The sequence below is a fragment of the Prosopis cineraria genome, unplaced genomic scaffold (assembly GCF_029017545.1).
Source record: "Prosopis cineraria cultivar Desert tree isolate PC_DT_omini unplaced genomic scaffold, ASM2901754v1 PC12, whole genome shotgun sequence".
Classification (NCBI taxonomy): domain Eukaryota; kingdom Viridiplantae; phylum Streptophyta; class Magnoliopsida; order Fabales; family Fabaceae; genus Prosopis; species Prosopis cineraria.
The window spans coordinates 42,709,742-42,733,927 of record NW_026555343.1 but is presented as its reverse complement, the minus strand read 5'-3'; the positions used below and the strand labels follow the sequence as shown (position 1 = coordinate 42,733,927).

Here is a 24,186-nt window from a genome sequence, read left to right as displayed (position 1 = left end):
TATATTAAGGCTCCTTACTTGATAATTAAAAACCATGAAGTATTGGAGACATTATTTAATGATATTTATGATTAAAAACCAGCCCAAGTTTGAAAAAATTTGTCAAAAATATTTGACAGTTATTACATAATAACTGTTAAATATTTGTTTACTTGACGGTTATTATCAAGTAATTATGGTATTTTTTTTAAGGTGATGCTTGCCTGAATTTGTAAATACAAAAAAATCAACTATATATATTAGCTAGCCAGCAATCAAACAAATCATTGTTTATGTTAAAATTACTATTCAAATACATTAAAATTCCCATATCATAAACCCAAAACCATAAAAAATCTATAATTTTAGCTAATTTTCAAATTAAAATTTTGAAACTAAGTGGCATAAGACATAAAAATTGGCCAAAAAAATGAATGTGCATACCAAAATTAATTATTAGATTTAATCACTGCCACTATCCACATGTTAAATATGGCTTGAGCTACGTCTTTTCAAGGACTTCTTCTATATGTATATATTGAACGCAACAGAAGTTTTTGAACTACTGTATGCTAAGAGTTATAACAAATTCAAGTTAATAGCTATTTAGCTAAAGTTGGTTAAAATTTATAATTTAAGTGTAATTAAATTTAATATATATACATATTATTATGTAATGTGATAGCATGATAGGAGAATGGATGATGATATCTTTCAGAAATCTCATCAAGCAATAACCACGATCATTACTCTGATTTAGTTGAAGTGGACACTATAAAAAAAAATCACATGTCAATGAAATGGTATAACAGGCCACGATTTCTTGATTAAAAACCTGACCAATTTGACAAATACCTTAATTATGATCCATTTCTTGCAAAAGTCCAATGCTCTCAAGCTGGAGAACAATATCTTGTTAGTTACAGTGCAATACAACACCACAACTCCAAGAATAAAGTAAAAAATAAATGTCAGAAATTCAATATGCGTGTGTGGGGGGGGGGGAATTAAAATAACAAAAAAAAATAATTGATAAAAATTCAACTTATTAAAAATCCTACCATATCTAGCTTGTTACTTGGAGCAATAGAGTTAATCACAACAAGAAAACAATAAATTTTTAACTACATTCAAGAATACTTAGCAACAACAGCACAAACATAGTCTACATAGCAATAGGAAACACCAACAGAGTAAGGGAATTCATGTAACAACAATGAAAATATTTAAATTAACTAAAATTTAATAGGAAGTTTGTTTAACTTAGAAAATCAAACATAAAACATCAAAAATCACCTAAAAACAAAATCAAAAACACCCAGACTAATGAAGAATGGCCACAAGTCAAACAAAAATCAAATTTAAAACCACTATTTGCCTTAAATAAATCACAATCTATAATCTTTGAACTCAAAAGAAGGATTGATGATGAAAAAAAATCAAAAAACCAACCTCAAGGGATAAGAGAACACTAAAAACGAAAAAGGGAAGGCATGAGAGGGATGACAAACCCATGAACAAACTTTGCAACAAGAAAATAAGCACAATAATCATGAACGCAACATTGATACAATGCAAAATCATGGTTAGATGGTTGAAAATATGTTTTCACAAGTGTCTGAAGAGGTTTAAGTGTGAGTAGAGTAAGAATGATTTAGTTCAAAATTTTAATTTTAAAATATAATACTTGACATAGTTGATGATTTTTTTTAAAAAAATTAAATATATATTTTTAAAAAAATATTTTTAATATCATCTACTTGAAGCTTGTTTACAAAAAACCGTCAAGTATATCAAGTTTATATTTGACGGTTATTGTTAAACAAGCATCAGATATGTGTGTGTGTGGGAGAATTAGAACTAGAATTTAGAAAGTAAATATAAAGAAAAGAAATGATCAAACTTCATATGGATCGAAAGAAAATGATATATTAGAAAGCATTTATGTTTATCTCCTTTATTTTTTGAACAATTGTAACATATATCATCACACACAACAACAACAATAGATTTAAAGTGATTGATAATTGTCTTAATTACATCGGTATTCAATTAAATTAAGATTAACTTAATATAATATAGCATAGGTCAATCCTAGATTATTCTTTTCAAAGAACAATTTAAAGATAGTCTTAAGTTGATTCTAGGTATTTAATTACTAATAAAAAAATCTAAAACTAAATGCTAGACGTTTACATTAAATCTTAAGTTGATTTTAAGTATTTAATTATTAACAAAAAAATTTAAAATAAATGTGAGATTTTTACATTAAAATGTAAATGAAAAAATGCATATGCCACTAAAACTACCTAAATGGATGTTAATGATAATGTCTAACACCTAAAATCTATTATGTAATGCATGAATTCTAAATTGTAATTGGGGAGATTTGTGTCAAAAAAATAAAATGTAAACTAAAAAAATTAATTAAATGACAAAAAGGATTAGTTAACTAAAAATTAAAAAAAGTTTGATTAATTAAGAAAAGTTTGATTCACATGTGGTAAATGGGACACTAACTTCACATAGAGTTAACTTTCCTAACCTAATTCAATTAATTAGATCAAATGAAAATGATATGAGAGTGAAATTAATAAATTTAATTATCCAATTAAAGCAAAGGGAACCCACAAGCACAAAATCTAACACTAAATTCACTAAAGAACTCAGTGAATCAAATGCTATAATTATAAATTAGACAAATTAAATTCATTAAAATGAATGATAATTAATTTAAAATAATTCTGAAAAATATGTTTTAAATTATCTAATTGAATAATTAGATAAATTACTAACTCAATTGAACAAGCAAGAGGTAAACCCAAAATTGCAATAAACACCACAATGATAATCAAATCAACAATGAGAAATCAGTCTTTAATTTAATTGGCAAAATAAGGATATATAAACATAAATTTTAGAAAATTGTTAAATATAAAATCAATCCAAATATTAATCCAATTCCATATTCAAAATATTTACAACTTAAAACTAGATTATACTCAAGTATTACAACTTAAAATTATTTAAAACTAAATAATCATAAACTCTTGAATTAAAAAGATAAATAAAAAATTAAATTATTCCTCTATGATCTTCATATGTAAATTCTAGACTCTAACTTTTTCTATGTTTATTTCAAATTGTCCTTCAAGGTAGCTTAAACTTTCATGAATGATGCTCTTCCTCCGAACTCCAAATGAGTCGCGACCATGGGAAGAAAAGTGATGCAATAAATACATGATGGCGAGGTAGCGTGGAAAGGGGTGGGAGATTGGAGAGGTGAGTTGTGCGTGAGAGGAATGGGAAATGATTAAATTCGTGGGTGAGAGATTGGAGAGGTGAGGTGGCACAATAAAATAATAGAATGGAGAGAGGAAGAGTAAGTCTGTGGGTGATGGTAGTTCATGAAGATCAAGGAGATGAATGATGACGGACGCCCGAAAAAAAAAAAAAAAAAACGAGAGAGCTTCTAAAATTTCCCTGGCGGTTGGAGGTGTTGATTGGTGAGAGGAAGAGAGGATTGGGAACAATAATCCAGTCGTTAAGAGAGAGAGTAGAGGGTTTAAAAAAAAAATATAATCAAAAAGAGTCGATGAAAAAAAAGATAAAAAAAAGTAAAAAAGTTTTATAATGTTCTTTGATTGGAAATGCTCATTATTATCTTAATGAATCTTAATAATTTTTTTTTGTCTCTTCATAACCTTTGGATACTCTTTTAATTATCAAGATTCAATCTTCACCATCAAGTTTTATTAATTTTATCCCTATATCCTGAAAAATCAAATACACCCATAGTGTATATTATGTTTAAAATTAATCTTATGTCTTAAGAAATACTTCAAAATAAATTTTTTCAACGATTAAAATTTTCCAACAAAATGACCAAAAACTCAAATAATGTGTAATAATTTAAATTAAATTCAATTAAAGATTGAAAAATTAAATCATGTTAAGAATAAGAAAATAAAATATTCACAATTTAAGCTCAAAATTTTTATAATTAATTTAAAAATAAATTATTCTTAAAAAATTAGGCAATAATTCAAATAATATCTAATAAACTCAGATTAATACAAAATTATCATTGAAATTCATGAAAAAATGAGATAAAATATATGATTTATCAGCAACCCAAAAAATACCAAAACTCTCATTCGGTTGAGATACCAAACGTTCTTGTACATTTGGTGCCATCGTCCAATATCTCCTTTGCCCCCTTATCCATTGTAATATTTTTTTTAAAAAAATTAATTTTTTAATTCTCTAACTTTTAACTTACTTGTCACTTAGTTTTCTAACTATGACTCGCTACGATTCGGTCTATCAATCATAATTTACTGTGACTCAATTTCTCAACTTTTAATTCACTTATAAGTCGGTCCTTATTTTTTATTTTTTAAAAAATTTCCCTATCAAATAATAGAGAAAAAAGAAATGCTCATGTATAATTCAAAAATACCCTCTTCTTGCTATTTGATGTAAGATCTAAGCTAACATAAAATAAAAAATTAACAAAAATTGAAGAATTGAATTATAAGTGAGTCAAAAGTTGAAGGACTAGGTCATATATAGACAAATCATAATTGAGAGATTGAGTTATAAATAAATTAAAAGTTAAAAAATTAAAAAATTAATTTTTTCTATTTTTTACTATGAGAAGTATATGGAGTAATGGGTTGATTGTGTGTTGTTGCCTTTAGGTTAGATTTTGGGCTTTTGTGTTCTTGGTTGATTGTATTTTAGGCCTTTTATTTTTTTTCTCTGTTTCTTTTGTTTTTTTTTTCTTGGTTTTTGTTACAGGTTTCTTTTATCCCTGGACTATATATATAGATGGTGTATGTATAGCCTAACTTATGCTTTTGTAGCATCAAATTTCATTGAATAATAATTTTTTCCTAGTGTTATTCAGTTTACTCAGCCCATCTATTCTGTCAAAATGGTATCAAAGCTACGGAAGAATATTTTAAGGCACCAAAAAGGAATAAAACCCGGGAAATTATTGATTTGCCACCTGGAAAAAGACCTATTGGTTGTAATGTGTCCATAAGGCAAAATATAATGTTAATGGTTCTTTAAATAAATTTAAGGTATATCTTATACCAAAGGGTTTTAGTCAAATTGAATGGGTTGATTATTTTGACACTTTCTCTCTTATGGTTAAAATAACAATTGTTAGATCTGTATTGGCGTTAGCTATTAAGAAAAACTAGAAAATATTTCAAATGGATGTAGATAACGTATTCTTGCAAGGTGACTTATATAAAGAAGTATACATGAAAATTCCATAAGATTTTGGTGAACAGGAGGAGACAAACAAGGTATATAAGCTTCTCAAATCACTTTATGGAATGAAGCAAGTTGCTAGATAGTGGAATATCAAGCTGTCTAGTGTTTTGAGTGAAGGTGGTTTCATCCAAAGTAAGTATAACCATTCATTATTTACAAAGAAATCTGGAAATGAGCTTGCAATTGTTCTTGCTTACGTTAATGATTTGGTTATTACTGGTCATTCTGAATTTTTTTTATCAATGACATAAAGAAATATTTGCGAAATAATTTTAAAATTAAAGGTTTAGGAACATATGGTATTTTCTGGGGATTGAAATGGCTAGGTCATATGAAGGTCTTGTTTTGAATTAGAGAAAATAAGCTTTAGACTTAATTGCCAGCGTAGGTTTAAGGGCTATTGAACCTAGAAGTGTTCCTATGACTTCTAGTTTAAAGCTGTACAGTGAGAAAAGAAAGGGAGGGAAGGAAGGATGATGAACTTAAAAATCCTAATCGGTACAGAAGATTAAGAGGTAAGTTGCTTTATTTGACAATTACTCGCCTAGATATATCTTATGCTATGCAGGTCCTCAGTCAATTTGTGAGCTGTCTAGGAAATCCCATCCAACAGCTACAATGAACATGGTCAAATACATCAACAAAGATCCTGGAAGAGGGGTTCTTTCCTTCCAAAGGTGATACTGAGGTGATGAGTTATTGCAACTCTGGTTGGGCATCATGTGCCGAAACAAAGCATTCAGTCATAGTATACCTCATAAAAATGGGAGACGCACCCATTGCCTTGAAATCTTAAAAGTAAATCACTGTTTCAAAATCCATGATTGATGCTGAGTATATAGGGCTTCAGGTAGTGTTGTATTCGAAATTGTGTAGTTGAAAGGGTTGTTTGAGGATCTAGGACTGTCTAACATTACTTCAGTTACAATGATGTGTGATAATAAGGCTGCCATACAAATAGCCTCTAATTTGGTCTTCCATGAGCACGCGAAGCACATTGAGATAAATTACTATTTCATGTGAGAAGAATTACAAAAAAGATTAATTTCATTATATTATGTTTCCTTAAAAGAGCAGCAAGTTGAGATCCTCACCAAGGCTTTAGGAAAAGCTCTTCATGAAAAATTTCTGAACAAGCTTGGAACCTTAAAATTTTTGTTCCCCCTAGCTTGAGGGAGAGTGTGGGAAATATAGAATAATGGGCTGCTTGTGTATTGTTGTCTTTATATTAGATTTTGGGTTTTTGTATTCTTGGGCCGATTGCATTTGAGGCCTTTTAATTTTCTTTGGTTCTGTTTTCTTTATTTCTTTCGTTTTTTACTTGGTTGTTGTTGAAGGTCTCTTTTATCTCTGGGCTATATATATGCAGATGGTGTCCATGTCGCCCAACTTTTTCGTTTGTAGTGTCGAATAATATATTTTTCTAGTGTTATCCAGCCCATCTATTCTCTCAACATCTATGATACTTTTCACCGTCTTCCATTAAACTAAATAGAGTCAATTTTATCACTAAAAATCCCAAATAATTTGAGATATTGTATAGCAGTTAAGTGGAAAGTGGTTAATTAAATTACCTAAGGATTGAATAAAAAGTTTGAAATGGCATTAGAATTAACCCACTGCTTCTTACCCTAAATCTCCAGGTTTATATAAGTAGCGAAGTAATTAGTTGGCATGAGTGGAGGATGAACAGTGGAGAGCAGAAAATGATGGGGAGCTAGCAATGTGTGTTGAACTGATGAGATGATTAAATTTGAGGAACTAGCACAGCAGAATCTGCCGTTATTAATGGTGGGATTCTCTTACAGCACACACCATGAATGCGCACCACAGGAACCTTCCCCACAAACTGCACCAACAGTAGTCTCGAGGGAATCCAAAGGCATTGCACTTTCTGTATGTGGGCTGTAATGAGTGGGTTCCGCGTTGCATCTTAACTTATATAGCCTTGATAAGACATTAAGTATATGGAATTTTTTCACTTTGTGACATTTCAACACACTTCCAATGATCCATCGCATATAAAGCACAGCAGTTCTTCACAATCATTAAAGTTTTTTGCCATGATATTTGGCACACAAGTCTTTTCCCTAGAGATCGCCGACCCTCCTGGCACACCTCACACAATCGTCTAAGATGGCCTTGGTGTCATACTTGCAGGCAAACCCTTCGTCCGCGAGCTTTGTGGAGCCCCACTTGATGTCCCTTCTCGGCCCTTCCAAATATCTGAAATCAGTCAATCACATTGTGCGTTCACTGTGAGTGCCTTAAGGGCTTTAAGGATTGAGTTTCCCAGTCCATCCTTAAGATGAAATCTAAATTATTCATATTAAAAATTTGAATGATTTAATTGTAAAGTATTATTATATATTATATTTATTAAAATAAAAATTTATAAAAATTATGAAATAATTTTAATAAATTTTTATTTTTAATCTGGTTTATATTTAATTTAGAGGATTCAATTTAATATTAAAACTTTTACAATTGATATATATTAATTATTCAAATTCACTCTACATAATTCTAAATTATGCAAAATAAATCTAGATAATCTATATATATTAATTATAAAAATTTTAATATTAAATTAGACCCATTAAATTTAATAAATATAATATATAATAATATATTAATATGAACTATTCAAATTAAAATTTAAATAGTTTAAATCTCATCTCAAGGATGAGCATATAAACCAGTCCCAGTGCCTTAACTCCCCTCCCCTCCAACTAATCATTGCAGTGTCTAAATTACAGCTATTAAATTTTATTAATATTTAAAAATTATTAAGATATATTTTTTTTTTAAAATTTAAAACAATACACATGGTCAAAATATCCCTCGTGAACAATCTCTCTAAAAGTTGATTCGATACCTTTTAAATATTATATTAATAAAATTTTTAACAATCGTTTGATCAAATAGTACCCTCGTTATTGTGCCACATGAGGCACTTATCATAAAAGTTGAGTTTCACCACATTCTCTTGCTTTTATTCTTTTTTAGAAGAAATTAATATAATCCCAAATTAAATGATGAATCAAATTAACTCACTTGTGCTTGACGTGGAGCTCGGGATAGGTCTGAAGATAGTAATTGCCAATATCAGCAGAAGAAACGTAGGAGGAAGCAACCAAGAATCTGCCAGTGAAAGAGGGCTTCTGTAAGCAAAAGATATGAGCATCGCACACATCTTGGACGTGCACGATTGGGATCTTCCCCAGAAGTTCCTCTATGAACCTCATCGAATGAAACTCCATTTCCGAGTCCTTAAGCTGACTAATAATCACCATCGCACTCCCAGACACTGAAGCATTCAGAACTGAATCCCCTCCCACCAGCCCGCAAGCCAGACTCACCACCTCCAACAATCCACCATCTTCCTTCCTCTCGTTGTACCTCAGAATCTCTCTCTCACTCTCAGTCTTTGATTCTACGTAGTTCTGCGTAAAGGGATAATATGCATGACATGCGCAAGACGAGACAACGAGCATATATGAATTAATGGATATTGGAACACACAAGTACACATCTATACCTTGAGATAGTCATTGATGTATGGGAAGTTTGGGAGATGATGAAGAGGGGTCCAGCAAGATTCGTCTATGAAATCCTTCAGAGAGGTGGCACCATCATCTCCGAGTGGAGATGCAGCAAGTACTGAGGATGTGTATATCAGTCTCCTCACGGTTTTCGCTTTGATACAACACTTCGCTATCTCTTTCGCTGCTTCTACTGTTGCTTCCGTCAGGCTCTTGTACTGCTTCCATACATCAAGTCTCATTTCATTCATTCTTTGTTAACTTTGCTTTTTGGAGACAGATGTCTAGCGTTTAATATTGCTACACACTTGATTGTTTCCATTTCAAAGTCATTAAAAAGCATCAATATAATAAATATACATGGTACATGAAATTTTCACATCACCAATGTATCCTATACTTCCATCATTTTAATTTTAAGGCTATTTTAGGCCTTGTTCATAATTTCAATTTGTTGATTAATACTGATATATTAAGAACAGGAATATGAAAAAGAAAGAGAAACCTGAGAGGGTTGGTGGTGTTGGAAGGCGGTGGCGACGTGGAAGACGAAGTGACAGCCATGAATGGGAGCCTGAAATGCGAGGGGCTCATAAACATCTGCTTCGAACAACACAAGCCTCGCCTCTGCATGTGGCAGCCTTCTCAGAAACCCTACTTTGGATTCGTCTTCTGCACACACATGTATGTAATTACCCAGTCATGCCATGCGGAGAGTAACTTAATAACCAACTTTGTAATTTAGATGAAAGAGAACACAAAGATATATGCATATATATACTCAAGTTTCTGAGAGTGGCATGGACAGTGTAACCCTGGAGAAGAAGCTTTTTGATGAGGGAAGCCGCGATGTAACCAGAACCCCCAGTAACACAAACCTTCAATTCTTCCTTCTCCATTGATTCTCTCCCTGAAACTTAATGAGTGGCGGAGCCTCAATCTTATCACTTTTGTGTTCGATATACCCCACGACTTTCTTTTCTTTTTTGGGCCAAGATATACCCCAGGACGGATAACGAAATGTACGAGAATAGTTTCGAATGATAAGGTAGATAAGCCAGTCCGTTCCTGTGAATATTATTTGGCCACTGAATTCGAAAAGGATGTATTACACCTCATGGCTACTGTGGAGTGGTGTAATATTAATTTCTTTTCCCATGTGAATTTTATTTGCCCTTTTAGAATTCTAAAACAATATTTAATAACATGTTTCCTTTTATCTTTGCAGTAATGCAGTGTGAGTGAGTGACAACCAGTTTTATAATTAGAGTTGGTAATATAGCTGGTAATATAAATCAACTTGTGACCTAAGAGTCCCACAACGGGTTATCAGCTTGACAGGGCGGGTTTGATATAACCCGCATTTTGTGCGAGTTGTATTTCCATCAATATACCAACCCACAGTGAGTTGGTGAGTTAAAAAAATATTTTTATATGCATTTTTTAATTTTAAAAATTATAAATTTTTCGTAATGTTAAAAGTTTTATTTATTATTAATTATTAGCATTACATAATTAAATATGAAAATATAATTAACATGTAGAAGTTTAGAAAGTAAAATTAAATTGTTAGCAAGTTAACCTTTTTTTCTTTTTTGCTAGCTGAGAAATTTTGAGTTTATTGAAGTAAGACATAATAACCAAGATAATACAAGAAAAAATAAAATTAAGATTTGTCAACAATTTAACAACCTACTAACTCAATTTAAAAACTGTTGAAGAGGATTTGAATGTTGATATATAGATCATTTTAAATAACTTTAAAAATAATTCACATACCACTTAAGACAATACTGCAAACGAAAGCACAATGATAGAATTTGAATCCATGTAGCCTACTTGAAAATATTTCATTCAAATTAAATTTTGTAATTTATTTTTTATGAATTTATAACTATCTCAGCTAATTAGATGTAGCAGTTGATAAAGCCAGGAGGTGGCTCAACTCATATTATCCCCCCTGTTTACGGTACCCCATTGATTCCTTCCCTTCTTTATTGTGGCGATAAACTGTAATTCAGTTCAAGACCTGATTATGAACTGTCCTGATTCATGCTTTCTAGAAACCTCGCTCGCAGAACAAACCCCATAGTTTTCTCGCTTCTCTCTTATCTCTTCCGATAGATTGTCCACCTTTGACAGAATTAAAGCACTATTTCTATATTAAACAAAACGACAACTTTAAAACTACCATATATAAACAAATACCCCATAGTTTTCTCGCTTCTCTCTTATCTCTTCCGATAGATTGTCCACCTTTGACAGAATTAAAGCACTATTTCTATATTAAACAAAACGACAACTTTAAAACTACCATATATAAACAAATCCAGCTCAGTCAATCTCAAAAGAATTACTTCCTTCAATCCTAAATGTAAGAACTTATTGAAAATTTTATTTAGACCCTAAATGCAAGTCGTAAACCTACTTTACCTCCCTTACTTATTATCATCTTTTTAAACTACCCTTATAATTAGATTCTTATATTGTAAAGTTAAATTTTGCATATGATTAAAAGAGGGTATTTTAGGAAAACGATGTGCATTTTTTAATAAATAATTAACTAAACTTTGTTAATTTATGTGAGTTAATAAACTAATTCTCATATCTGAGAGAGAGTATTTCCTAAATTCTAATCATACACTGGGCCCATAACACAACCGATTATGGTGAAGCAATTGCCTATTGCATGTGGAAACAAATGCCAATTAATGGGAGTCGTACAAGTTAAAATATACACCAGAGGATGTATTACACCACTCCACATGGGAAAAGAAGTTAATATATTCTTATACTTAATTCGAACAACCTAATATTCACTTGGAAGCAGAAGTAGAATAATCCAAATGATTAAATTGGATTCCCCAATTCTCTACATTCTAGCAATCAATCAAACCTTAGCACTCTTGAAGGGTAAATACAGTGAGATTGTGTCCTCAGTCTTGGTTGTGCGGATGTCCAAATGGTTACAAACCATGGGTATCACGCAGCAAACCATCTGATACAAAAGCTCGAAAAAAAAAACCTTCCAAATCTCGACATAATTCTCTTCATTTGATTCCTTATGCCTGCAATAAATGATTCAAACCGATCACTTAGCATTCCAAAAGATAATTTAGGCTTTGATTTGATCCGGGAGGATGCGGAAATTAAAAAATGAAATAAAACATTTGCGCGGAGTGGCTAGTATAATTCCAGCGCTCTAACTTCAATGCTTGGTTCACAGGCCAACAAAGAACACAAAAACACTTGCACACTCAAAACCAAGCGAACCAAAATTCAGCAAGCAATTACAGCTAAAATTCCCTGGTCTTTTCACACTCAATTCTTTCTGCTAGTAAGAGAGAGAAATGAAAGCCAGGTAATTTGAAAAAAAAAAAAAAATTATAGCCTGTTGTATCATAGCTTGCCTGGCATCTTACGCTACTGATTTGGATCTAGTGCTCCTGAAGCATTGCCTTCTCCGGTTAGCATATTGTTTGGGTCCTATATAAGTTGTAGGGGAAACAAATTAAAAGCATGCTAGATGACTAAAATGAACAGGTTGAATGAAAATAGCACCTACCTCCATTCCCCATTTGATATAATCCGGGGATTCACAGGCCTTATATTCATCAACCAAACTCTCAATTACGTCCCTTGATTCATCAAATTCTGACAGGTCATTATCCTGCCCATTTTTATTTTTGGTGAAAATAACATCAGACGATATCGAGGAAGTTTTCAACATTTGTTGATAAGAATATCAGGTTGTTGTCATGTAGTTGGCCCACTTACAGCAAAGATAGGGAACTTTCTGTAGTTGTCAAGAAATGCTTGTTTCTTTCTCAACTTCTCATATTGGCTCAAACACTTGCTAAAAAGGTGCCGGATGCTTGTATGGCTTGCCAGCATAAGCCCGCTAACCTACCAGATACAGTACAGGTCATACAGTTATATTTATTCTCAATTTGTTGACTATCTTCCTCAGGAATAATGGTTATTTCTAAGAGAAGCATGAACCAGCATCGAACATGACACCAGCAATAAAAAACATGAAACTGACAAAAATGAAGAATGCTGGAAGGACAATAGTTTTACCCTGTGTGCAGTTTGAACATAGGGTGATTTTCTAGAAAGGGCAACCTGCCACAAGTACAAAATGGGAAAGGAGGAAATAAGATCAATTTATGCCATGAATACCCATTTAAAGGAGACAAGATTATGTAATTGCTACTACTTTCAGTTGCTCTGCCACAGAAGTGAGACCTGAATACTTGCAGGACCCCACTCAATAAAGTTAACAAGCTTTCTTTCACGTATCCTCTGCAAACTTTCGTGAACCTGAATCCAAAGGAAAACATGATATAGCACAAATCAAAATTTTGCTAACCAGAAACATGATAAAAATAAATCAAACATTTCATAGAGAGCTGCAGAATAACTACCCAAAAAAAAAAAAACCTATTCATAGAAGACCGTAGAATTTAATAATACAAAAGAAAAAAGCATTATACCCGGAGAACTAAGCTACACAAAGCATAAATTTGAAAGGGTTAATTATCTATGAAAAGACAAGAAATCCTCAGTAAAAATTTGACATGATGTTAATCAATTGAATTACAATATCAAAGATTACATAAGAATCCAGATCAGGAATTCAATTTAGTGGCTTATAACATCTATTTTTCAGTTTATATTAAAAATGGCAGGCAGGTGACATGAGTTCCTGCGGCTTTTAGAACACAGGTTTCAAACAAAAACAAAAGAGGCAAAATTAACATTACCTGAGTTGGATCGACCTCTCCTTGAATGATATTGAGAATTGATATATATTTTGCTTGGCTAGCATCTTTTGTACGAGCATATGAAGAGACCATAATATTCTTTGCCTGCCAGGATCATTGATATAAGCAGAGTAAAAAGCCATTCAAATGGAAGTTTAAATGTTTAAGCAGTCATAATACCTGCAGAAGTCTTCTCATAACATCAAGCACTGTGGTCTTACGAATTACATTAGCCTGCAAGGATATCATCAAAGATTTCAAATATTTCTTCAGAAGAATAATATGAGGAATCACTACTTAGTAGGCTTGCAACACCACACATATACATATAAACAATGACCGATAAAATTACAGAAGAGAAAAAGAGAAGCAGCAGAAGACATAGAAAAAGAGATTGATTAGTAATTTCAATATAGACTCATTCCAGCTCATTGTTTTTGACAATAATGCAACAAAACTCTCCATGAATTAGTCTCAAATGAAACATTTAATGCTCCAAAAATCGTGCTCTAAAACATTATATCAAATGCAAACAAAACATATTGATCTCACCTGGCGTTCCACTGTCAAAGGTGTATATCCTGTCATTAGAAAATGGCATCTTGGTGTTGGAATCAAAGAGGCAAGAAGACCAACCAAGTCATTATTCATGTATCCTGGATACCGAAGAGTGGTTGTACTAGCAGACATCACAGTAGAAACTAAAGAATTTGTTTGAGTAAAAGTTGGGTTTGACAGATGAAGGCGCTCTACAGCAATTCTATTCAGTGCAGTGTTATCAAGAACAACAACACAATCTGCATTAAGTGTGAGCCGCTTAAGTGTCAAGAGTGAATTGTATGGTTGGACCACAACATCACTTGTCTCCATTTGGTTGGGAAACACACTGTATGTCTGAACCAGCTTCTTGCTGTAGCGATCATTTAGAGTCTCCAACAAATATGAACCCATACCTGTATGGTTTTATCAGAATAAATAAAAGTACCGGGAGCATAAACAATATTATTTCTAACAAACGGAATCCAAGAAGGTTATGATACGTGGGCACTTAAAAAAAAGGAGTTGTGTATGCATCCAACATGTGGGCACTGATATTTGAAAAAAAGCAACGTTTTAAATTTCACATGGACACTTCAGATTTTGTCATGTTGCCATATCTATGTTAGCATTGTTTCTGATGTCTGTGTCAGTATTCTCTCTTCCAAGCAAGCAAGAAATAGTTGAGAAATTCCCAAATTTCCAGCCTCTCCATATCTTATTCAATGCTAGGTAGAGATCCAAATCAACTACATACAGAGAGCACTCTAAACTTTTGTTAGAGGTGCTAAGCCATCAGGGCAAGTCTGCATTGTAGAATGTTAGAACAACTTAATTTTGGTTAGTAGGCCGCAGATATACTCTAGGCAGAGTTGATAATATGGGTCAGCCTACGGGCTGCGGGCTTAGTGGGGCGGGTTGCTATAACCCGCATCCCTGAAGGGTTGTATATCTGCAAACTGTGGGTTGGCAAGCTAACCTGCCAATAAAACATTTTTTTATAATTTTTTAATTTTAAAAATTATAAATTCAACTCTTAATATTATTTTTTTTTAAACTATACCGAATCGCATTGCATTAAGAAATTGTTTCTATTTATTTTGCATATTCATTCTCTGCACTATACAACTGCACAATAAAAAATGATACTTTTGACCACGTAACAGTACAAATTAAACATTTCCTATGTATAAAAAAATTAAAAAAATTTAGTAGTACTAGAAAATGTCCATCTCTTTAATTTCATGCCATTTCAAATTCTAGGCATCATCGTCATAATTTCACTTGGATGAGAGGCTAAACTTTAGGTAGAGATCCAAATCAACTACATACAGAGAGCACTCTAAACTTTTGTTAGAGGTGCTAAGCCATCAGGGCAAGTCTGCATTGTAGAATGTTAGAACAACTTAATTTTGGTTAGTAGGCCGCAGATATACTCTAGGCAGAGTTGATTATATGGGTCAGCCCATGGGCTGCGGGCTTAGTGGGGCGGGTTGCTATAACCCGCATCCCTGAAGGGTTGTATATCTGCAAACTGTGGGTTGGCAAGCTAACCTGCCAATAAACATTTTTTTATAATTTTTTAATTTTAAAAATTATAAATTCAACTCTTAATATTATTTTTTTTAAACTATACTGAATCGCATTGCATTAAGAAATTGTTTCTATTTATTTTGCATATTCATTCTCTGCATTATACAACTGCACAATAAAAAATGATACTTTTGACCACGTAACAGTACAAATTAAACATTTCCTATGTATAAAAAAATTAAAAAAATTTAGTAGTACTAGAAAATGTCCATCTCTTTAATTTCATGCCATTTCAAATTCTAGGCATCATCGTCATAATTTCACTTGGATGAGAGGCCAGAGAGTTGTTACACCGGATACACCACCAAATCTCGGCACTTAACACATGACGCCTGTTGCCTTGAATGTTTTTTAGGGCCAACTAATGCTTTTTCTTTTTCGGTAAAAGGGCCAAACTAATGCTTTAGTAATTAACAAGTCTGAACATTAATTCAAGACGGAAAACAATAGTACTCATAGACGGAAAACATAATTCAGATGCATGACAATTAAGAACCATGTAGTAGGTGAATAAAAAATGATCTAGAAAATAGCAAATTAATATTTAAGTTTTAAAATTTATACCAAGTGTAAAAGTATATCTATTATTTTCTATCTATTTTTTTTTTAAGAAATACGCAGGCTAACTCGCAAAAGGTTCAAGTTATGTGGTGCGAGCCAAACCCACCCTGCATCTAAATGAACCTGTTTTCTCCAACCCAACACTTTTTTGCGGGTTGGCGGGTTGAACCTACATTACCAGCTCTAAATCTAGGTGCAAATTAAAAGAATCTTTCAGCAATATTGTACTTCTTAGAATACACCAAATGCAAAACTCCTCATTCAGAAAAAGAGGGGAAGATGTAGAAATGAAAATAAAAGTAACGATGCCAGAGAAGAACTAAACCTGAACCAGTTCCTCCAGCAATTGAATGACACAGAACAAAACCCTCAAGACTGTCACTGCCATCTGCCTCTCTGTCAATCATGTCCATTATGTCTTCTTGAACATTCTCTCCCTGGCCAGAAAGTAACAAACACATTGGCCACACAAACAATTTTGCATTCATGAAATGAAATAGAGGCCTTTCATAACTACTAAATAGGGAAAGATCTTCCTCAAGTTTTAAAATTGTAAATAACATTTTCCTTAGAGTGACCTTCCAGGAATATGAATTGTGAACTTGTTTGTAAACTATGAATAAGGGCATTGCAAAACTGGGTGAGTTAGTATTAAATTTAAAATAGTCATCAATCAGTCCAGGGCAACTGCTCCAGTAATAGAACCAAAATATATATTCTGATTTGATTATTTGCTGTAAGATATCTAGAAATTCCAAATGCCATAGAAGAAATATGAAACTATTTTACATTTTTTTTTCTATATGGATGTGCCAAACACCTAATCAGTAGAAACTCAGCACACAAAAGCGTTAAAAAGTTCTCCAAGTCATGTCATAACATGAGTAAGGTGAGCATCATACAAACAAATTACTGGAAACTTTGGGGATAGAAGTAGATTTTATTGCAGCAAATTTAATTTTGTTGGGACAATCTAATGATGAACCTGATGATATCCACTGGCCCAATTGTTTCCTGCACCTCCTCCATGATCTGATACAAAAATGTTTTCATGATTGTAGAGATTTCGGTAGTCACTGTTCTGAATGCCATTGATAACTCTTGGCTCCAAGTCTATCAACAGAGCTCGAGGTATGTAGTGCTGATCATCAGCTTGATAGAAAAAAACATCTTTCCGATCACCTCCCTATAGCATTTTGACCAACATAAGAATATAGATTTAACCTTTATAATCAGATAATAATGCATTCTTGTTGCTTTCAGTTATGCACTAATCTCAGCATCTTTTGCCAATACCCTCCACAGCTAAAACGAACACAACTATCAGATTGTTTACTGAAAAACCTTTATAAGTACTGTAAGTAAGAATCTTTTAGTTGGTCGGATAGAACTTGAATCACCCTCTATTTCCATTTTCCCATCCTCACTTTTCTACTCATTTCCCCATGTCATTTGCAAACCCCTCCTGGACCTCATTCTAGCTACATCTTATTATCCCCCCTTCCCCACTTTTCATGTTCACTCCCTCACCTTTAGCACCGGCTCAGACTCAGTGGCTCGGTCAGAATAATAACAACAAAAGGCCACTTCAGAAATAACAAACTTGACTAAAGTCCACAAGTGTTCCCCAAAGTTGGACAAATAAAATGAACCTTGTGATAGGGGAACAAAAAACTGGGGGGAAAAGAAGGCAACTTTTCAAGCATAAAAGTAATAAGTAAGAAATATTTATCATCATTTATTGGAGTCAGCAAGCAAGAGCTTGTCTGATTCCAATTGTAAAGGACTAGTTTATGCTGTGGCTGGAACTGGCAACAACTTAAAGTTAGACAAATTTCCTGATATAATCTCTCAACTCCATGAGAAAAAAGTTTATACAGAACTGAAATTCCCACTTTCTGGAAGGTATGAGTCACATGTCATGACCTACCTCGTAAGGCTATATTGTTCATAGCTTTACAAGTTTACTATGATATTGGATCCATTGATAGGACAAAATCCACTTCAACTGAATGTTTTGATGCATAAAATGTTTTGATGCACTCTTCACACGAAAGTCTATTGGGCTTGAAGAGTGGTTGTAGCATAGATTCAGCGACTTGTGCCATAATTTCATTCAATTATTAAGAATGAGGAATTATAATCTTACAACAAACAACAAGAATTTCGTGACTACCCTCATTCCCAAGATATCTATTGATCTTTCTTTAAGTTACCGTAAAGTCCATTTCTTTCTCTTCCATCAAATGTCCTCCAGCAAAGTAAAAAAGTGTCAGCAATGAGAAACCTTCATAGCCCAAATAGTGATATTAATTTTCATTCAGATCAACTGTGCCGAGCACTGAATCATCCATGTATCTTTAACCAGCATGCATCAACACAGCAAGCACAAGAAGGCATAAAGGAAAGGCTAGAAAAGGACCTGAGTGGCGAAGTCTTCGAGGATGCCTTCTTTGCTGATGCCGTGCTCGAGGCAGAGCTGCTTCCAGAACTCCATGCCGATCTGGTTCCCACATTGTCCGACCTGAAGCGTGATGATTTCTCTCGGCATATTTTTTTTTTCTCGTGAAGTTTATGTTTGTTTCACGGGAAAGTAGGGTTCAGATCCGGCAGGAGGATTCAAGCGAATTCGCTCTGTCGTGGCGGGGAGTGCCTTTTAATTTTTTTTTTTTTTGTTTAAAAAGAATAGGAATGACTCACAGATGGTAGCGACAGTGAGAGTGAGAGAGATACTGAGGGTGAGAATGAGAGGGAAAATTAATGAGAACAGGTGGGAAGTGTCACCTCCGGTAGCATTACAGTGTGCTTTTTTAGGCAACTTTTTTTTTTTTTGGGGGTACAAACATCATGGGATGGTCTTCGACACTTTTTTTTTTAATTGCGTTTAAATTCTATTCAACACAATTAATTATTTTTAAATTTATTAACAATTAAGTTTAAAAGAATGACAATACATTTTTTTATATTATCATTTTTCTAAATTTAATTGTCAATAAATCAGGAAATAATTAATAGTGTTACATGAAACTTTAAAATAATTCTTTTTTTTTGTCCACTAACATATTTTACTAATTTCTACTCATATCGTTTGTGGAGATTGACTTCTTTTCGTATTTTGTAAGATTTCATCACAATATTATATATGTATATGTATACGTATGTATGTATGTATATGTTTTTTCCCATGCATTGCGTTCTATTATGTTCCAAACAATGCCTTCCATAACACGAGGGAACTGAGCATGCAATTATAAAAGTGATAATTGATAATTTTTTTAGTGATTATAGAAATTAGTTTAATTACATGAAATTGATTTCATAGTAAACAAAAACAAAAACTTTAGGAAAAATTTCATATAAAAACTCAGGGGAATAATAATGAGGGCTCCCAGAGGACAAAAAATAATAAAAACCCTAAACAACAGTTATTCATAGATAAACTTTTGGTTGTTCAAGACCCTCATTACTTTTTACCCCAACTCTTCTCAAAGCCCTCTCTGCCATTCTCCCTAAAAATTTTAAGATCTTGCATTCGATTGCTTTTAACTTCGTCACATATCAATGATGACCCTGAATTTTTCAGCAGACCACTTTACCAGCAAAGGCTTTGTTTAGAAAATCAATTGTGTAGCTGCCAATAGAAAGCGATTGCATAAAAATCATAATATACTAATTCCCAGCAAGAGAAAACATAGGTGCATAATTACTGGGAGTTGTGCACAAGAAACAGTCAGAAAGAAATATAGATCATACATGGAGGCTTGAATTCACATGCCACATAGTAAGATTCCATTTCCATCTACACCACAATCTGTGCCCAAATGTTGAAGCAGAAGCTATAGATTGGGCGTCCAAATTAACCGTATAGAAGTTCAATTTATTCCACCGATGATGCCCAAGCACCAGGACATCATTGAATGGTTGCATACAGTGGAACAATGCTACAAAATACTAGTGATTGAATTTAAGCAGGCCTCTTCGGAGAACCTTGATAAGAATTGATTATGAAAATCCCTGCCAAGCCAACAGGAAATATTACGACGTGTGTGGACGGTTGCCAAAACTATTTGTCCATATTACACAAGGCTTCCTACAAAATTCGTTATCAAGATCAACAATTAAGAAACTAGGAAAAGAATCAGATGAGATGGTGCCACGAAATTGTCTCCTTGAACAAGCAATGCGACCTGTCATCTGGTAAATAGAAACAAAAAGATCTGGACGTATCAAGGAACAAGCAACGAATATCTTTTTTTTAACCCAAAAAAAAAAAAAAAACCCTTTGAATTCATGCAAATGTTGGCTTACCAACAGAATTGCAACGTATCTTGATCGTCAACGGAGACTTGACATCATGAATGTGATCTTTGTTCAACAGTGACTTCAATAAGATTCTCTTCTTCATCTGACTTTACTGCTAATGGCATATCTACGAGCATATTTGGTGGGGCAAAATACATGTGCAAAGACATCATACAAATAATAATGCCCAAGAAAAGCTGCAAAGAGAAAGAAAAAGTAAATCACTATCCAGTTATAGCATGATATTCAAATGCAACTGGAGCCTAAGGGAAGAAGTAGAAAACAAGAGCATTTACAAAGATATTTGCACATCAATGATAATGAGAATAAAATTAACTTTTCAATAAGAGTATTTGAGACAAGCATTCCACAAAATTGTGGAGAATTATAAATAGAGATCCAGAATCAAGTCTTTACACTTGATGACCAAATAACCACAGTTTAATTATTCATTTTAAAATCTGAAGTGGATAACCAATTTTATTGTTGTCTGGTCTTTAAGTGTGAGGAAACTGCCACATTGTCCTTGCTTAAATTTTTCCCTTAACTTTCAAGATCGACAAGCTCAAAACTAGAGCAACAGCAAAATAGGTTTGCTCATTCTGCTAAACAAAACTCCAATTGTTCTGTGGAAATTTGATCTGAGCTAAAAGCACGGCCAAGAGGAGAGAGCATTAAACACTCCTAAACAAAGAAAAGGTGAAAATTTACCTGCAATGTAGGCTTGAAATTGAAGAGGAATATTGATAGTATCATTGTCAGAAGCATTGCCATAGATGTGGAATAAACCTTAAGAAAGCAATCAACTAACAATTAAGGGAGTAAAAATAAAATAGAGAAAGACATCATATGCACTGATTCCTCAATACTCAATTTGTGCACCATTACAATTACTTATTTTCTTGCAACGAAATAAAACAACTTGCGAAAGATGAAAAATCCAGATAATTAAATGAATCATGTACACAGTACACCAAACTGGGTACAAAAAAAGGTTGGTTAAAGTCCATTTTTGCCCTTAAAGCATTTGGGGAGAAGCATCCAGTGACTTAAAGTCCTTGCTGTAGCATATTGCCCTTCAAGTAATTAAAAACATATCAATTTTGTCCCTAGGTTAACTTGAATAACGTTGACTATCATTTGACTAATTTTTGCCAACATGTCATGCCAAATGTATCTAATTCAATCCCTTATCTCTTTCTTCCATCTTCCTCTCCCCTCTGCATATTCTCTTCTTCCATATTCCTCTCTCCTCTGCATATGAATGTAGCAACAAGTTCCATCAATTCCCAACTTCGATCCCTATCCCTTTAGACCAAACCTCCTCTCTATCGGCACCATTGCCTTTAGAAAAATCCAAATTCACAAAATCTATTATATTATATACACTAGAAGCAAAATTACAAAACCATAAATCCAAAAAATTCCAACAGCTCAAGACTTCTTAAACCTAGAAAAAAGATTGAAAAACCAGTCATGAACATCCCAAAGAAATCCACAAGTAATCGAAAGCTTACACCCCATTGCCATCAAAAAGGATGAAAACAATCAATTTCTGATTTCCCAGTAAGCCGCCATTAATGGAAGTAGAGGATGTTCTGGAAATCGATGATTCTTGCTAATTCGAGGCTTGAAATCTTGAAGGGAGCCCCAAGTTCATCGAAATCAGCTAGTTCTCAAGCAAACCCAGAAGCTGTTGATGGATCTGGAGTTTCATGGGTAGGGACTGAAAACTTTCCAATGAAAAGGAGGTGCCAAGTCGCTAATGCTAAGGTTGCTCTTGGTTTGAAGATTTTGAAGAGCTATTCTCTCTTAGGCTATAGCCACAATGGCATGCACCTTCTTAATTAGATGGGTTTAATTTAAGTATGTCGAAGAAATTTCAGTACCAATAGGACAGTCATCTTCCACCACTGCAAATCCTTATGAAACTTCCAATGATGATAGATTAAGTTTCTGTTATTGGCGTCTGACAGGGAGGAGGGCTTGGATATATGAACTGTCAAGAATTTAACCAGAGAAAAGGTGCTCCCTAGTGCACTGGTGCTTTGATGCAGCATCTCAAGCTCATGATGCTGAGCTATCTTATTGACCACCTCAGCATTTATCAAGCCAAGTCATTGCCACGTGTTTCAGAAAGTGGGTCCCACTAATATGACTAACAGAAGTTTATGAAGATCTAACGTCAAGGGCAAAATTGCTCCATTTTAATTACTTAAAGGGCAATATTGCTACGATATGGACTTTAGGTCACTAGGTACTCCTCTATAAATACTTTAATAGCAAAAATGGACTTTAACCGACAAAAAATGGGGGAGACTTAAGAGAGCCAAAGAAGAGGTACCTTTACAATATTATCAGCATATTTCATTAACCATGAAACCAAAAGACCAGTAGACCCTAGGTTCAATACTACCATCCAGTTAGTCCTAGTGTACCCATTGAAAATACGTTGCCACCACGGTCCCTTTTCAAACCCACCTCTGAAATCATCCAAAAGAAGCCTAGCCATATTAAAATTGCACCAAACCTGGAAGAAAAAAACTCTGGTCACATCTAATTGGTAATTTAATTAAATTAAAATAGAATTATCATGTTTTAAAGGACAATCCTAAGTGATTTAACAAAAACCCATGTTAACTGCCATTTTATCCTGATGGGCGTAGTAGAAAACTATGCCATTAGAAATCTCACCCAACTCTTTAAAATTTAAAACTAAAACAAACCCGAAGATCTGTTCCCCTCTATTTGGTAAATTTAAACCTTCACCCTGCTTCACCAAAAGGGTGTTCATTTTCAATGATCACCTTAATTTATAGCTGCATCCCACATCATGGCTCCAATCCCATTGTCATATCTATAAGGTGTGCAACATAATTCTAGGAATCAAATATAAGCATAATCTACAAAGCAATAAACCCAAGTAACTAGCCATAACAAGCATATAAATAAGATTTCTACCAGAAACACAAAAGTTAGACAATGGTTGGTGCACGGGAAAATTCTATAAAGGAAATGGGAAAGTATAAAAGATAATGCACTTTCCCATTTCATTTCTAGAAAAAACTTCTCTGCATGCCAAACATTGCCTTAAAGCCCCCAATACTTTTTAAATTTTTTCCCATTTTAAAATGTAATATTTATTGCTATTGAAGTGGAAATCTGAAAACAAAGTTTATACTTGTGGGTGAAGGGACTGAAGAGAGACAACATGGAGGAGATAAAAATTAAAAAAAAAAAAGTCAAAAGTTTGAAAGATAGATTAGAAGCTGATAAAAGCACTTGCATGTGTGAGTATGTAAACATTTGAAGTGAAAAATGCAAGGAAGAATACCTACGTGTACAACTGTACATTTCTGCCAGTATAAGCTGTCATTGTTTTTTCTTCATCAAGAATTCGGTATAAAAAACCAGCCAATGCAGAGAGAACAAGCAGATAGAACTCCTAACATGTATCCTTGAATTGGTGCTGATAAAAAAGGAGTCACATGAAGCTTCCCCACCCCCCCTGACCTACGTCAACAAAAAACAGTAGAGCTCCCATGTTAAGAATACTCCATAATGGGACGAAAATTTTAAACCTAATATTCAAAAGAGCAAGTGCGTCTATGTGA

At 33.4% G+C, this 24,186-nt stretch overlaps 2 protein-coding genes and 1 pseudogene across 2 annotated transcripts; all 3 read right to left on the bottom strand.

Moving 5' to 3' along the window:
* Positions 1-7,267: 7,267 nt before the first annotated feature.
* On the bottom strand, positions 7,268-9,815 carry LOC129289428 (putative anthocyanidin reductase). The gene is made up of 5 exons (XM_054926200.1): positions 9,595-9,815; positions 9,319-9,485; positions 8,810-9,031; positions 8,326-8,714; positions 7,268-7,494 (listed from the first exon to the last, which is right to left on the bottom strand). The coding sequence occupies exons 1-5, from the start codon at positions 9,710-9,712 to the stop codon at positions 7,359-7,361; spliced, it is 1,032 nt and encodes a 343-aa protein (XP_054782175.1). The 5' UTR covers positions 9,713-9,815; the 3' UTR covers positions 7,268-7,358.
* A 1,725-nt stretch (positions 9,816-11,540) lies between these two features.
* Positions 11,541-19,027, bottom strand: LOC129288470 (tubulin gamma-1 chain). Its single transcript, XM_054925062.1, has 12 exons — positions 18,693-19,027; positions 17,256-17,456; positions 16,596-16,707; positions 14,132-14,532; positions 13,760-13,813; positions 13,580-13,684; positions 13,062-13,136; positions 12,894-12,938; positions 12,591-12,719; positions 12,379-12,483; positions 12,224-12,299; positions 11,541-11,881 (listed from the first exon to the last, which is right to left on the bottom strand). Exons 1-11 carry the CDS (start codon positions 18,819-18,821, stop codon positions 12,237-12,239), a joined length of 1,419 nt encoding a protein of 472 aa, XP_054781037.1. The 5' UTR covers positions 18,822-19,027; the 3' UTR covers positions 11,541-11,881; positions 12,224-12,236.
* Positions 19,028-19,998: 971 nt separating this feature from the next.
* LOC129289379 (CMP-sialic acid transporter 1-like) overlaps positions 19,999-24,186 on the bottom strand; it is a 23,737-nt pseudogene continuing 19,549 nt past the window's right edge.

Bases quoted from the DNA above. Each gene is read 5' to 3' on its own strand.
- LOC129289428 (XM_054926200.1), bottom strand. From the start codon at position 9,712: ATGGAGAAGGAAGAATTGAAGGTTTGTGTTACTGGGGGTTCTGGTTAC. The intron at 9,486-9,594 runs GTATATATATGC...ATGTGTGTGCAG, and splicing joins TGCCACTCTCAGAAACTTGA to AAGACGAATCCAAAGTAGGG. The intron at 9,032-9,318 runs GTTTCTCTTTCT...GTATGGAAGCAG, and splicing joins AACACCACCAACCCTCTCAG to TACAAGAGCCTGACGGAAGC.
- LOC129288470 (XM_054925062.1), bottom strand. From the start codon at position 18,821: ATGCCGAGAGAAATCATCACGCTTCAGGTCGGACAATGTGGGAACCAG. The intron at 16,708-17,255 runs GTTCATCATTAG...CTTTCTGGCCAG, and splicing joins GGGCCAGTGGATATCATCAG to GGAGAGAATGTTCAAGAAGA. The intron at 13,814-14,131 runs GTGAGATCAATA...ATATCCTTGCAG, and splicing joins CTTTGACAGTGGAACGCCAG to GCTAATGTAATTCGTAAGAC.